At 61.5% G+C, this 14,799-nt stretch overlaps 1 protein-coding gene across 2 annotated transcripts; it reads right to left on the bottom strand.

Moving 5' to 3' along the window:
* Window positions 1–3,309: 3,309 nt before the first annotated feature.
* C1QTNF5 (C1q and TNF related 5) lies at window positions 3,310–10,361 on the bottom strand. Of its 2 annotated transcripts, none has more exons than XM_075909523.1 (4): window positions 10,230–10,361; window positions 8,281–8,439; window positions 5,427–5,642; window positions 3,310–5,077 (listed from the first exon to the last, which is right to left on the bottom strand). In XM_075909523.1, the coding sequence occupies exons 3-4, from the start codon at window positions 5,632–5,634 to the stop codon at window positions 4,560–4,562; spliced, it is 726 nt and encodes a 241-aa protein (XP_075765638.1). In that variant the 5' UTR covers window positions 5,635–5,642; window positions 8,281–8,439; window positions 10,230–10,361; the 3' UTR covers window positions 3,310–4,559. The 2 variants fall into 2 exon arrangements, with proteins under 2 accessions (XP_075765638.1, XP_075765639.1); XM_075909524.1 differs by having other exon boundaries at window positions 5,427–5,639.
* Window positions 10,362–14,799: the final 4,438 nt, after the last annotated feature.

Genomic DNA, 14,799 nt, shown 5'->3' with positions numbered 1-14,799 from the left:
CCAGAGCCCCCGTCTCGCGCTCTGAGAGCTTCCCAGAGTGGGGGACAAATCGTAGAATCCTAGAACACTAGGACTGGAAGGGACCTCGCGAGGTCATCAAGTCCGGTCCCCTGCCCTCATGGCAGGACCCAGTACTGACTAGACCAGGGGTTCCCAGCCTGGGATAAGTGTACCCCCAGGGGGTACGAGAAACTTGTCAGGGGGGTACGGGGAATATTTGGTAAATAACTAGATTATCCCAATTGAAATAGGCCAAAAGTAGTCGTGTTAGTGAAAAAAGTTGTGGATTCTAGAGTCTAGAATTTATTTCCTTTCATATTGAAGAGGGGGTACGGGAAGGGTTACTAAAAGCAAAGGGGCTACAGGGACTGAAAAAGGTCGGGAACCCCTGAACTAGACCATCCCTGACAGACATTTATCTAACCTGCTCTTAAATATCTCCAGAGATGGGGATTCCACAACCTCCCTGGGCAATTTATTCCAGTGTTTGACCACCCAGACAGGCAGGAACTTTTTCCTAATGTCCAACCTAAACCTCCCTTGCTGCAGTTTAAGCCCATTGCTGCTTGTTCTATCCTCAGAGGCCAAGATGAACAAGTTTTCTCCCTCCTCCTCATGACACCCTTCTAGATCCCTGAAACCGGCTCTCATGTCCCCCCTCTGTCTTCTCTTTTCCAAACTAAACAGGCCCAGTTCTTTCAGCCTCCCCTCATAGCTCATGGTCTCTAGACCTTTCATCATTCTCGTTGCTCCTCTCTGGACCTTCTCCAACCTCTCCACATCTTTCTTGAAATCCAGGTGTCCTGTTTCCCACGCCTGCCCATTCTGTGCCCTTTGCCACCCTCCCTTGCTACTTCCTCCGGCCCAGCTCCCCCTGTCAACCCCCCATATTCCTCTCCTGCCCCCGGCACGGCTCCCTGGGCTGGGCACTTCCTGAGCCTGACGGGAGAGTCTTGGCAATGACAGTCGAGCTTTGCTTTTCCACGACAGGGGGGCAAGAAGTGGTTGGTCTGGCACCAGGGCGCTGCCCCCAGACAGCAGGGCACTGCCCCCGAAAGCGCCACATGTTGGCACTGCCTAGGCCTCCTGTCCAGGCACGGCCCAGCTTAGCAGCTCCTCCAGTGAGCCCACCCCTGCGCAGGGCAGGCAGGCGAGAGGGGGAGGAATGCAATGTCTCTTCCCATGTTTGGCTCCCTGTCTGGGCTAGCTTCTCCGCACAGGTCAGGCTGGATTATCACGTGAGCCGGGCGCTCACACGGCCCAGGCTAATTCTCAGCCCCCCCTTCCATGCTCACAACAATGGGAAGCAGCCCCCAGCTGGATGCGATCCAGGGGAATTTGGAAAAGTGGCACCGGGGCTATCTCGGACAGGAATGCACAGGGCTCTTCCTTCCCTGGCTAAAAATAGGGCCCTTTTCCCGAGCTGGTCACCACATTCCCACTGGAAATCTGCGGTGGGGAGAGAGGGAAGGGAAGTCAGAAAGTGCTGACTCAGGAAGGCAGCGGTGGTGGCCAGGCCTTGTTCTGGCCGCAGCGGCGCTCGGCTCACCTCCCAACACCACTAGGCCTCACACACAGCAGCTTCCACGGAGGGCGAGCCCCATTAGCCCCACTGCACCGAAGGGAAACTGAGGCACAGGGCAGCAAAAGGACCATGCCCCAAAGGCTCTGGGCCTGGAACCCAGGGGTCGTGACGACCATGCCATGTGTTGCTCTGAGAGGCTAGGAAGGCTCTGGCCGCTGCGCCCTGCTGCTGTGCAGAGCTTGGGGAGCTTCGTGCCCTGCTTGGCCTGGCAGCAGCTGGCCCTGAACGGAAGAAGCATCGGTTAGCGGTGGGTAACGGACCCAGCTCTGCAGAACTGAGGCTTTTCCCAGCGTCTCTCCTGCTGTGGGGTGATGCTGCCCCCTAGGGGGGAAAGGGCTCCATGCAACTGCCCAAAGCTGCGCCAGGTGGGCTTGGGCTGGGGGGGGCAAGTCAAAAAAGCCCAAAGGCCTGGCTGTCTGGGTCCTGGCCCGCAAGAGCAGGAGCTGGCAACCTTGACAAAGGCACCTCCCTCGGCCACAGACCACAGGGGAGTCAGGACGCTCGGGTTCTGCACCTCGCCGAGCAGTCCCGGCAAGTCACGTCCTCGCCCCGTGCCTCAGTTTCCCTCTATACAACCCCACAGAAGAGGACTGGCATCTGCTGGCACCAAGGCTGCTGGGGAGATCGGCCGGGGGGCTGCCTCTTTCTCTCTGCCCCCGCTGGCAGAAACCTGTCAAGGGGGTAATACTTTCCTCCTGCCCCGTCCAGGTACCAGAGGGGATTCGGGAACCTAGCACGCCACCCTCCCCGAGAGCTCCAACGGCTGCATTCCCCGTCCCCGGTGGCAGAGTGAGCAGCTGGAGCCAAGCATGTACGCTCCCGCCCGGCCCTTCCTGGCTCTTCGGCCTGCCTGGGGCCGCTGCCCAGTGGAGGAAGGCTCCAAAGCCAGATGTCAGAAGGCCTGTGATGGAACGAGGCCCCTTCTCTGAGCAGCTTGGGGGCTTCTGTGTCTCCGGAGGTGGCCAGCTGAGCCGGCGGCATTGGGACTGAGAGAAATGGGCCTTCTGGGCTGGGTCACTGTTTCTTTTCCAGGACGCAGGGGCCGTGCCGCCGTAAGTCTGCCTGGCTGCTAGACAGGGCCAGGGCTGGCGCCCTCGGTGTGGAGAGGGCAAAGCTGGGAGTGCTGAGCAGTCCCATGGCCGCTGGCGATACGCCCCACTAGTGACCAAGCGCTAGTAGCAAATCCAGGGCTCTCCAACCCGGTGCGGCTCACATTGCTACGGAGCCGGGGAGCAGTGCGATGTCCCCTTCCTGCCCCACGGCCCCCCGCGACACACACTCACGCCCCACGTGCCCCGGCGCACACACACGGGAACACACATGCTAACGTGTCCCGCCCTGCAGGAAAGAGCGGACACGCGGCCCCCTAACATGCCTGGAAGAGGAGACCCGTGAACAGGCCCTGCCATTCACACAAGGAAAGACACGCACAGGCTGACGCATGCTAGTGCCCGGATGAGCACACAGGAGCCAGCACAAGCGACATGCACTGACATTCAATCAGAACACACCCCCCTCCCTCCCAGCTGTGCACACCAGAGAAAACAGGACCCTCTTGAGGTGCATTCGGAAGAGGATAGGACTGACGTGCCCTGGCGAGCACACAAACAATGCCCACAAACATGCCATACCTCCTGTCAAGAAGCATGATTGACACAGGACAACCCAAACCTAGGATCATGCCCTGACATGCGTTCCAGAGCAGACACGCTCACAGGCCAGTGAACAATTTAGAGCCCATTTATTGCGGGTGGATAGGGAGGCCATATACACGGTGAGAACAGCGTCTGGCTGGCATGAGAGCAGGGTGGGCCCCAGACCCAGTGCAGCAGCTGCCAGCTCAGCCCATCTGGCTAAGCGACTGCCTGTCAGCCATGGGGTCCCACTCCCCGGTCCTGTATGGGGCGCAGGTTCGGCTGGCGCTGGGGGAGTCAGGCCGCATGCAGGTTCTGCTTGTCAAATGGCAGCTCTCAGGAGGATACAAATGACCCCGGCCGCTGTAACTGGGTCCGTCAAGAGCCCCCACACTGGCATCAATGGGGGTTTCTCCCCTCATGGTGGAAGCGGGAGGAGACCTGGCCAGATCCTCAGCTGGCGGAGATCTGCCCGGCTTAGGGTTGCCAGGTGTCCGGTATTGGCCCGGATAGCCTGGTATCTGTGGCCTCTGTCCGGTAAAAAACCCAGAAAATACCGGCCATGGAAAGGGAAGGCCGCTTCCCCTGCTGCATCTGGTGGGGGTGGGGGGAGCAGGTGGATTTAAAGGCACAGTGACTCTTTGGTGCATTTTTTTTTTTGCTCAACAACTTTGCTCCCCCCCCGCCTTTTTTTTTGCTCAACCAATTTTTTCCCCGCCATGTTTGGTATTTTTTGTGAGCGTATCTGGCAACCCTCGCCTGGCTTGACTTCCACCCCTGTGGAGTTACAGGACCGGAGGGCCCTGCATTGGAAGTCCGTTAATGCACCGCGGCAGGTTTCAGGCCCAGCCACGTGCCAGCAGTTCAGTCCCCACCCAGCCCTTGGCTTCCCTGCTGAGACAGGGGGCAAGTGGGTCCGCCAGCCCCACAGACACGTGGGTTTTGTGCCATGGACGCTGCCCGGTCTCCCTCGGCTCTGGGAAAACGCTGCCATGTAAATGGCTACGGCGAGGCGCACACAAGAAGCAGGTCCTTGCGCCTCGGGGAGCCAGGCTGGGCTGAGCCCTCCCCCACTCCATGCACCAGTGATAATAGGAATACTTGGCCCTTATGCAGCACTAACTAATGAACCCTCCAGCGTCCCCCCGGAGGAGGGAAGCCTCGTTGATCCCCGCTGTCCGCGGAAGCGGGGAGCGTCAACGGCGAAGTACCCAGGCGTCCTGGCTCGCAGGACTGTGCTTGGGCCGCTGGACGCTGATGCCCGGGGGGCGTGAGGGGGATGGGCCACACGCCGAGAGGGCAGCTCTTCTCGGCCGCCCCCCGCCCTGGCAGCCAGCGCCTCAGGCGAAGACGGCCGAGTTCTGCCAGTAGGAGTACACCAGGAAGCCGGTGAAGGTGCTGTCCGTCTTGATGCTGGAGTAGAAGCCGAAGTAGTCGCCCACCCCGACCTGCACCCACACCTCGTCCTCCGGCTCCAGGCGCACCAGGGCGCCGCCCGACAGCGAGGTGGGCTTGGGCCAGTTGCCGTAGAACTGGAAGAAGGAGGCCACCGACTGGCCGTTCTTCAGGATGTCGAACTGCAGGCTGGTGCGGTACACGGTGGCGTGGACGGCGAAGTAGTAGACGCCGGGGATCTGGCAGGTGAACTTGCCCGTGTCGGCGTCGTAGTGGCCTTGCTCGTTGATCAGCACCACGTCAAAGCGGATGGGCTGGTCCGCCAGGGGCGGGGCGCGGGACTCGGCCCGTTTGGCGGTGAAGGCCGAGCGGGGCGCCACCGCGCACTCCCCCTGCGCCCCCTTTTCCCCGCTCAGGCCATGCATGCCGGGGCTGCCGCTGTCCCCGCGGGGACCTGGGAGTCCTGCGGGGAGAGGAGAGAGAACGTCGCGGGGCGCTGAAGCCACGAACCAGCCCGCCCGTCCGTCTCGGTGACTGATTTGTGCTACGCCCATCCCCGCGGGGTCTGTGCCCCTGGCGGCATGCCACGGGTCCTCCGGAGCAGACAGGATCTACTGGTGGCATCTCGTGTATTCCCCTTGGAAGGAAGAAGTCTGAGACCCAGTTTTGTCCCTGGTGCTTCCCCTCTTTGGCTCTGTGGCTGGTTCACAAAACTGGCCCAATGCTGTGGCTATGGGCCACCACTGGGGCCACCTTCACGGGGAGACAGGCCCCAGCTCCCAGTGAATTCCCTAGCAAGGGGGTCTCCTTACCAGGCTGTCCAATCTCTCCCTTCTCCCCCGGTATCCCGGCGGCTCCGTCCCGGCCGTCCCGGCCGTCTCTGCCAGGGAGACCCTGGCTTCCGTGGATACCGGGGGTCCCTGGGATTCCGGGCTGCCCAGGGCACAGACTGGGGATCTTGTTGTCCTCGATCTGGCAGGAGCTGGCGATCAGCCCGAGGAGGAAGAGAAGCGGCTTCATCTCGGCTGCTGGGGAGAGGCCGGGAGGAGGGGGAAGCGTTATATCTCAGGTACGGCCCACGCCTGGGCAGTTCTGTCCAGTCTGCCCCTCACCAGGGTAACTGGGAACCGTGGCTAGATGGGCCAGGTGTGTGTGTTGGGCTGGAAGGGGTGTGTGTGTGTGTGAGAGAGTTGTGTGTAGTGTGCTGTGAACTGTGCGGTGATTGTATGCATGGAGGGTTGGGAGCTGATTTGAGGGGTGTGTGTGTGGTGAATTGTGGGCTGTGAGCTTCATGTGGAGGGCTTCACGGGGTGTGTGGAAAACATCAGGAGGCGTGACCGGGGGTGAGTGTGGGTGGTTGAACTGTGTGTCACAGGTTGTGAGCTGTGGGGCGGGTTGTGGGTGACTGTGAGCTGTGGGGTGTGTGGATGTGATAGGTTGTGTGTTACATGTGGAGGCCATGTCACAGGTTGTGAGATGTAGGGTGTGTTTTGGGTGGCTATGGAACATAGGGGTGGCTATGGGATGTGTTGTGGGCAGTTGTGGGATGTGTTGTATGTTGCTGAGCTGTAGGGCGGGGTGTGTTGTGGGGTGTGGGTGGCTGTGGTGCATGTGGGTGGCTGATCTGTGGGCTGTGTTGTAGGCCATTGGGTGTATGTGTGGCAGTGGTGGGTGTAGGTGGCACAGATGAGTGGTGTATTGTGGGGTGTAGGGTGTGTGGATGGTTGAGCTGTGGGGTATGTTACGGGCTGTGGTGCTGAGCTATGGAGGGCTGTGGGTTGTTTTGTGGGCTGTGGGTGGCGGAGCTGAGGGGTGTGTTGTGGGGGTGTGGCTGGTGGAGCTGAAGGGTGTGTGTGTGTGTGTGTGTGTGTGTGTGTGTGGTGTAGCTGAAGGGTGTGTTGTGGGCTGTGGTGTGTGTGGGTGGCGGAGCTGAGGAATGTGTTATGGAATGTGGGTGTGGCAGAGATGAGTGTGTTGTGTGTGGGAGTCGTGGGGCTGAGGGGGTGTGTTGTGGGCTGTGGTGTGTGTGGGTGTTGGAGCTGAGGGGTGTGTTGTGGGGTTTGGATGTGTTAGCGCTGGGCAGTGTGGGGGTGTGGATGGCGGAGCTGAGGGATATGTGGTGCGTGGGGTTGGTGGAGCTGAGGAGTGTGGGTGGCGGAGCTGAGGGGTGTGTTGTGGGGTGTGGGTGGCGGAGCTGAGGGGTGTGTCATGGGCTGTGGTCAAGAACCCTGCACTCTCGGGGTGTCTTTGCCCTCCCCTGCACTCTGCTCTGGTCCCCAGGGAGCTCCGGCTTTGCTCCAGGACTGCCCTGCTCCTCGCTCTCCCTTCGCACGGGGCATGAGGCCAGGACCCCCCCCAGCTTCGGGGCAGGTTACCCAGGGGCTCCCCCCACCCCCAGAGGCAGGTCGTAGGCGGCGAGTTATATCGGCCCCTGGTGCCTGGAGTCTGGTCTCTCGCCTGGCCCCCCCTGCTGCCCTGTGCCCGCCCTCCTGGGGCGTCCCCCCACCCGCCTGCCGCCCCAGCGCGAGTGAAAATGCCCCGGGGGCCCTGCCGGCAGCACAGCGGGGATACAGCAGCTTCCTGCCGCCTGCCCTGCGGCTGCCAGCCTGCGAGTCCTTGTAGTCCTGGGGGGGGGGTCTCCGTGCTCGACAGAGACTGACCCCCCATCTGCAGGGCGTGAGTGGCAGGAAGCTGCTTTAGCCCCACTGTGCAGCTAGCAACCCCCTCCCCCCCACAGCATTTTAAACGGCCTGGGGACTGCATGTGGGACCAGGGGGCGCCCCGGGATGGCACGCACGGGGTTGCACAAAGATCCCTGCCAGAGGGGGGTGCCTCAGGTAAGTGTGGTACCCCCACCTCCTCTTTTGCACCCCCCCCTCCCTCCCAGAGCATCTCCTCCTGCACCCTCATCCTCTGCCCTGGGCCAGAGCCTGCAGCCTTCCCCCCTCCCACACCCAAATCCCCCCCAGAGCCTGCATCCCTCCTGCACCCCACCCCGGTACCTGCCCCCTGACTTCATCTCGGAGCCTGCATCCCAGACCCCCTCTTGTCCCCAAACTCTGGCCTAGAGCCCGCACCCCCTTCTGCCCCCCAAACCTCTACCCCAGCACCCAAGCTTCCTCCAGAGCCGTAAGCAGGTGAGGGCAGCGGGGGGGGGGGGGGGGGGGGCGGGAGCGGGGAGGGGAAATTTGAGTGGGGGAGGGGTAGCGGCTCTGGGCATTCTGGGCACCACCAAAATTTCTGCAGCTTTGCCGCCCCGGACCAAGCAGCACTTCTGCCCCTCCCGCCGCAGCGTGCGCCTTCCCGGCAGGGCCAGGACCCAGCCTGCCAGACGAGCAGCCCCCCTTCCCCCTCACAGAGGGCTGAGCTCCAACTCGCTTCAACTTTGGCCTCCCTTGCCTTGCCCCACACTGGCCTCCCCCCGGCCTGGCTCCCTTGGGGAGCGGGGCAGGTCTCCCCCCGGCCTGGCTCCTGCAGGCCACTGTCTCCAATCAAAGGGAGAGAAGGAAACCAGACCCTGCCACTGGAATGTGTCACGACTGGAGCCAGAAAGCTGAGCCTGCGGGCCCGGCCGAGTTGCTCAGGGAAATCCCATGGCCCGCTCGGTGCCGAGAGCCACGCTGCCAACCTTGCGAGGAGCAGCTGGAGCTGGTTAGCGCCACTTACTGCGTGTCCCGGCTCCCTCGCTGCGCCCGTCCGTCCCTTTCTCCTGGGAGCTCTTCCTGACCACTTCAGCTCCGGCTGCCTCTCCCCCCGCCTTCCCCTCCTTGTGTCTCTCCTCCCAAGCGCCAAAGGAAATCGGGGACTTTCAGAGAGCGCCAACAGCTACAAGACAAGGGGAAAAAACTCCCAGTGTCGGAAATGCTGTAACCAGTGGGAGGAGAGAGGGAGAGACAGACCCACAGACCTGACGTGACACCTCCCTGCGCTTAACACCCCCCCAGGGATAGAGGCAAAGAAAAAGGGGGGGATGGCTGGGAAGGGGAGGGAGAAGGGGATGAATTTGTCCGTCCCTCCGTGTTGTGGACGGACAGGCCAGTCTTCGTGCGATGGGGAGCCGGGCTGGCTCATGTTTGTGGGGATTTCTCGGGAGTGAGCAGAGCCCAGAGGCAGGGCTGGGGAAGGAGGGGGGATGCGAGGCAAGCAGGGATCCCAGCTCTTTGAGGGGAGCACTGTGAGGTCTGGGCCGCGCGGGGGTTTTGTGGAAGGCCTCGGAGGAGGAGAAGCTGAAGGTACGGGAGCAAAGATGCACAGCAGGGGCAGAGTAAAGGGCGTGAGGACCGTTTGGTTCTGCTATATGGTGTAATGAGGAACTAACCTCCCCTCCCCAACACACTCTCCACACGCCGATTGTTGCCGGACACGTCACACACACGAGCAGCAAGCCCACACCACACGCAGCCCCGCTGCCCACGGACACGCCCCTAACCCACAGGCCCCACGCACATCCAGGCCAGCACTGAGCACACGCGCCAGGCACTCGTCAGCACAACACACACGTGTGGCGGGCGCGCACGCTGGGCTCACGCCTTCCCACAACGCACAACCGCTTTCCCCATGCGACTGCGGAACGCCACGGGCCACAGCCAGCTCGAGAGGCCACGGGAGACTTTCACTTGGCTCACTTGCCTCTCTCACGCCCCACGTCGCTGCAGGCTTCTCCTTGGGCGGCCGGCGAGTTGACCAGACAGCAGCAACACTGAGGGCGCAGCCAGGGGCCTGAGCCTCATGGGCTGGAGTTTTCCACCCGGAGGCTGGCTGGAAAGCCCCCTTTGGCTCATCCACCCCCGGCCTGGGGCTCCCCAGTTCCAGGGCATGCTGAGCTCGGGGAGCTGGGTCTGACTGGAGAGTGTCTGCAATCCCAGGGGATATGCCCCGGCTAGCCCTGCAGATGGATACAGAGGAGCACTGCTGCCAGCAGGCCAGGAGATCCCCAGGACAGCCAGAGCGGGGCAGCTCTCTCCCCCATCGCTGGAGCGGGGGACATGGTGCCTGAGGTGGAGCTCATTGAAGTCATTTCCCTGATTGTTGCCGTACACGTGAAGTCGACTGGGGGGGAAGCAGCCAGGTAGGGGGCTCTGGGCCCAGGGAATTTGTGACTCCAAGGAGCGCCCCATGGGAGAGGTGTCCCCCTTCACCAAAAAGCCCCGCTGGCAGGAATTGGCAGCCGGCATTCGCTGTGCTGGCCTAGTGCCTTCAGCCCTACGCTGATCCTCACCACCCTCTGGGGAGGCAGGTCATCCTCGCTGCACGCATGGGGAAACTGAGGCAGGGGGCAGTCACACGACGCCTCCAGACCATCTGCAGCCGAGCTGGAGACAGACCTCGGATGCTCTGAGTCCTGTCTCCCTCTCACTGCTCGGCCCCGTGCCTGCCAGTGATGCCAGCGAGCAGAATGGGCCCGGTGGACTGAGCGGTTCTCGGAGGCAGCCTTTCCAGGCAGGGGGAACACCCAGCAGGACTGGGCTGGGATGGCCCATCTGCCTGATTTCCCCAGCACTGACACAGGTCACAAGGCCCCCACCGCTGCCAGACGTAAATAACAGCGAAGGAATTCTCGCCCCCCCTCCTGCTGACATGCACTGGAAAGTCTGTGTCATTTGGAGGTTACTCACTTGCGCTTTTTTGTAAGACGTGACTTCAACCCAAGCGTATTGCTTACAGATGGCTGCAGGAGTGGTTTCCGTGCCTGACGGGTCCGTGCAAAGGCACTTCCTTCGAGTTTTAGACCCCGCCTCGCCCTGCTCCCGTGCCGCTAAGAAAACACACCCAAATTCATCAGCTTTCTGATGACTGTGTTCCCGTGTTTCGTCCCACCCCAGGATCCGCTGCCACGGTTCAAGACGGGCGTGTACCGCACGGAGGCAACAGCGCGCCAGGGAGGCTGGGCCGAGCGAAAGGGACCTTTGTAAATAATGTAAGTACACACCCGCGTATTGTGTTAACACGTTTCTCGTGTCATTCAGTTGTTGTACGCACCACAACTAGAACGACAGAACGGAATTCCTGCAAACGCCCCCGCTGCCCGCCGTCGGCTGCGGGTTGGGGCTCCTTCTGAAAGGCAGTGCCGCTTTTCCCCTGCTCCTGAGACTTGCCAATAAGGGGCTGTTGCAAAGGGAGTGAGCTATAATGTCGCAGGGATGAGGGGGAAGAAAGGGGTCACGTCTGTGTCGGGGTTCCCAGGTGCTCGGGGAGGGGTGGTGATGGGACGGGACAGGACACGGTCACCTCTTGGCGCTGGGGTTCCCAGACGTTGGGGGGGGGGGCGGGAAACGGGTCTTGTCTAGGTGCTGGGTTCCCAGACGTGCTCTAGGGGGAGGAACAGGTCATGTCTTGGTGCAGGGAATTCCATGTGTGGAATAAATTTTATGTGCAGGCGGCATGTGCAGATGTGCACCACCCGTATAAACACAGGCTGCCGGCTCTGGGCGCTCTGCTAATCAGCTGGGTGGCTTTGAAATCTCCCCTGGGTGGCTTCCCCCGTGCTCAGCTTCCAGGGAACCCTGTCCAGGCATGTGTGCTGCTGGGGAGGATGCCGGGACCTCTCGAAGCCGGGATTCCCAGGTGCAGTGCACGTGTGTGTATGTGGGGGTGGGGAGACACGGGCATGTCTGAGCGCATTGGTTCCCAGGTGCTGTGCGCTACTTTGGGGGGACCTGGTCACATCTTGGTGCCAGGATCCCAGGCACTGTGCTGTAGTGAGGGGGGCAGGGTCATGTCTCGGTTCTGGGGTTCTCAAGAGCTGAGTGCTAGTTTTGGGGGGCCAACGCGGCCCTGTCTCAGTGCTGGGGTTCCCAAGTGCTGTGCGCTAGTTTTGGGGGGGCCAACGCGGCCCTGTCTCAGTGCCGGGGTTCCCAAGTGCTGTGCGCTAGTTTTGGGGGGCCCAACGCAGTCCTGTCTCAGTGCTGGGGTTCCCAAGTGCTGTGTGCTAGTTTTGGGGGGCCAACGCAGTCCTGTCTCAGTGCCGGGGTTCCCAAGTGCTGTGTGCTAGTTTTGGGGGGCCAACGCGGCCCTGTCTCAGTGCCGGGGTTCCCAAGTGCTGTGTGCTAGTTTTGGGGGGCCAACGCAGTCCTGTCTCAGTGCCGGGGTTCCCAAGTGCTGTGTGCTAGTTTTGGGGGGCCAACGCAGTCCTGTCTCAGTGCTGGGGTTCACAGGTGCTGTGCGCTAGTTTTGGGGGGCCCAACGCAGTCCTGTCTCAGTGCCGGGGTTCCCAAGTGCTGTGTGCTAGTTTTGGGGGGCCAACGCAGTCCTGTCTCAGTGCTGGGGTTCACAGGTGCTGTGCGCTAGTTTTGGGGGGCCCAACGCAGTCCTGTCTCAGTGCCGGGGTTCCCAAGTGCTGTGTGCTAGTTTTGGGGGGCCAACGCAGTCCTGTCTCAGTGCTGGGGTTCACAGGTGCTGTGCGCTAGTTTTGGGGGGCCCAACGCAGTCCTGTCTCAGTGCTGGGGTTCCCAAGTGCTGTGCGCTAGTTTTGGGGGGCCCAACGCAGTCCTGTCTCAGTGCTGGGGTTCCCAAGTGCTGTGTGCTAGTTTTGGGGGGCCCAACGCAGTCCTGTTTCAGTGCTGGGGTTCCCAAGTGCTGTGCGCTAGTTTTGGGGGGCCAACGCAGTCCTGTCTCAGTGCCGGGGTTCCCAAGTGCTGTGTGCTAGTTTTGGGGGGCCAACGCAGTCCTGTCTCAGTGCCGGGGTTCCCAAGTGCTGTGCGCTAGTTTTGGGGGGCCAACGCAGTCCTGTCTCAGTGCCGGGGTTCCCAAGTGCTGTGTGCTAGTTTTGGGGGGGCCAACGCGGCCCTGTCTCAGTGCTGGGGGTTCGCAGGTGCTGTGTGCTAGTTTTGGGGGGGCCAACGCGGCCCTGTCTCAGTGCTGGGGTTCACAGGTGCTGTGTGCTAGTTTTGGGGGGGCAACGCGGCCCTGTCTCAGTGCTGGGGTTCACAGGTGCTGTGCGCTAGTTTTGGGGGGGCCAACGCGGCCCTGTCTCAGTGCTGGGGTTCACAGGTACTGTGCGCTAGTTTTGGGGGGGCAATGCAGTCCTGTCTCAGTGCTGGGGGTTCGCAGGCACTGTGCCCTGGCGGGGAGGGGCCGGGCCCTGCTCGGAGTCTCTGCTGAGCTAGCGTCTCTGTGTGCTCCAGGAGCCGGGCGCGTGCCAGGGCGGCGCGCTGGGTCCCAGGGGTGGCGTTCAGCGTGTCCTCCCGGTGGACGGGAACCAGGACGTTGTCTTTGGCCAGGAGGCGCTTGCTTGCGGCTTTGCGGCGCAGGCAGCCCCAGTGGCCCGTGGTCAGGAGTCAGGCCAGGATTCCTAACCCAGCTGGCAGCTCCCGCCTTCGGCCCTGCCTCTGCTCCAGGGCAAATTCACCTTCCTCTTCCTCTGGATTGGAACCCTCCCGCCCGCTGCCCAGCTCCTCCCACGCTCTCCCCCTTGGGGAGGGGTCAGTATTGGCTGCAGAGGGAGAACTCCCCCGTTTTCTGGGTGAGGGGGGCCCAGACCAATGCAGAGCCAGAAACCCCTTCCCGACCCCCCTGAAACGGGAGGGGTTTGGTTACCGAAGGGGATTAGATCTTCCCCCCTTGGCTTGCAGACCTTCCAAACAATCCCCAGCCCTACCCTGCTGTGAGCTATGGCTGCTCCAGAGAGACAAGGGCTCCTGTTCTCACTCCCCAGCTCCTAGTGCAAGAACCCCTTAGGTCTCGGTTCCCGTGGCCTCCTTCCCGTGGCCCCACCCCACCCAGGTATATTCCAATGCTTAGAGCAGGCCATTGAGACAAGGGCTTCCTGGGTTGTGTGCTTGGCCTTGCTCCTGACCCTCAGGCAATTAAGGTCCCAGCTCCGTGCCTCAGTTTCCCCAGCGCTGACATGGGGATAATATTGACCTATCCCCCCAAGACAGCATGAAGCCCAATGATTATTTCAGAGGCTGTACAGATCGACCCTCTCTAGTCCAGCAACATCGGTGGTCCGGCGTGATTTTAATTAGCCGGCTGTCCGCTTAGCATGGGGGTGGCCGAGTTTCCCGCGGTCCCATAAAGTTTGTTTACAGCCCCCAGTCCTGGCTCTCGGGGCATGTCGACACTGGGGAGTTATTTTGAAATAACAATGCCTGCTTGTGACGAGGAATCAGCTTATTTCAAAATAGTTATTGTGGGAGTTGTTATTTCGAAATAACCTTGTCGGGCAGACGTAGCCTCAGTGTTCTGTGCTGTTATTTAGCTCTTATGTACCCAACATGGCTTCAAAGAGCCCAGTGAGCAGTGGAAGTGCTGGAAATGCTGCTAGACAATATTGACCTCCCGGGGTTTGGCAAATTCTCTGGTTCGTCACCTCTCAGGTCCCGAGGGGGCCAGACTAGAGAGGTTCAAGCTGTAGCTGCAAAATGCGGCAGCTGTTTGTTAGACGCACAGAGCCGTGCTAAGACCATGGAGCCCGCCCTGCGGCTCTGGGCAGGACGCCAGGCGCAGGGTGCCCCAGGCACGGCCAGCCAAGCGGAACACAGTGTGCCGGGCCTTCGCCCACGTGTCTGCACAGTGAGACAATCCACTCTTTACCCTGTGCACAAGTGGCATCTGAGAAAGGTGGAAAGGGCCGTCCGGCACCGGAACCGGGCTAAGGACCTGGAGCGTGCCAATGGGCACGATGCCCTCAGCTGCCACGGCCACGGGGAAGCAATGGCTGCCCAGCCAGGCCCAGGCATGTCTTTGGTTGGAACCGGGGCCATTAGGTGAAAGAGGGGCCCTATTGTCGGAGGTGGCGGGGATCAGTGCTTTTTTTGTAAAAAAAAAACCCCAAAAATGCCGGTACTCCAGGGGAAAAGCTGTTGAGCTCTGACTGGAGGTGCCAGTACAGCGTCTGAGGTGCCGGTACCGGGCAGAGCCGTCACAAAAAAAACACGGCGGGAACCATTTCGGGGTCAGCCGGGGGGAGAGGGGAATAGTTCTGAGCTGCCACCTTGCGGCAGGAAGTAGATGGAGTGGGGGGAGCAGAGAGGGGCCTTCCCCTCTGCTAGGGCAGCGGAGGCCACGGGGTGAGAGGAAGACTGACTCCAGGACTGGGGCCAAAGAGGCCAGGCACTCGCATTCCAGCCCACAGGGCCAGCACTGGGGGGCTCCCTTTGGGGACTATTGGGGGGATACCGTGGGGCGTGATGGGGCAGCAGGCTCCCCGGGGGTAGTTTCATCGTCAGCACCTTTATTTAGGGG

The sequence above is a fragment of the Pelodiscus sinensis genome, chromosome 26, assembly GCF_049634645.1.
Source record: "Pelodiscus sinensis isolate JC-2024 chromosome 26, ASM4963464v1, whole genome shotgun sequence".
NCBI lineage: Eukaryota > Metazoa > Chordata > Testudines > Trionychidae > Pelodiscus > Pelodiscus sinensis.
The sequence above is the reverse complement of the archived record's forward strand: the minus strand, read 5'-3'. Positions and strand labels throughout refer to the sequence as shown.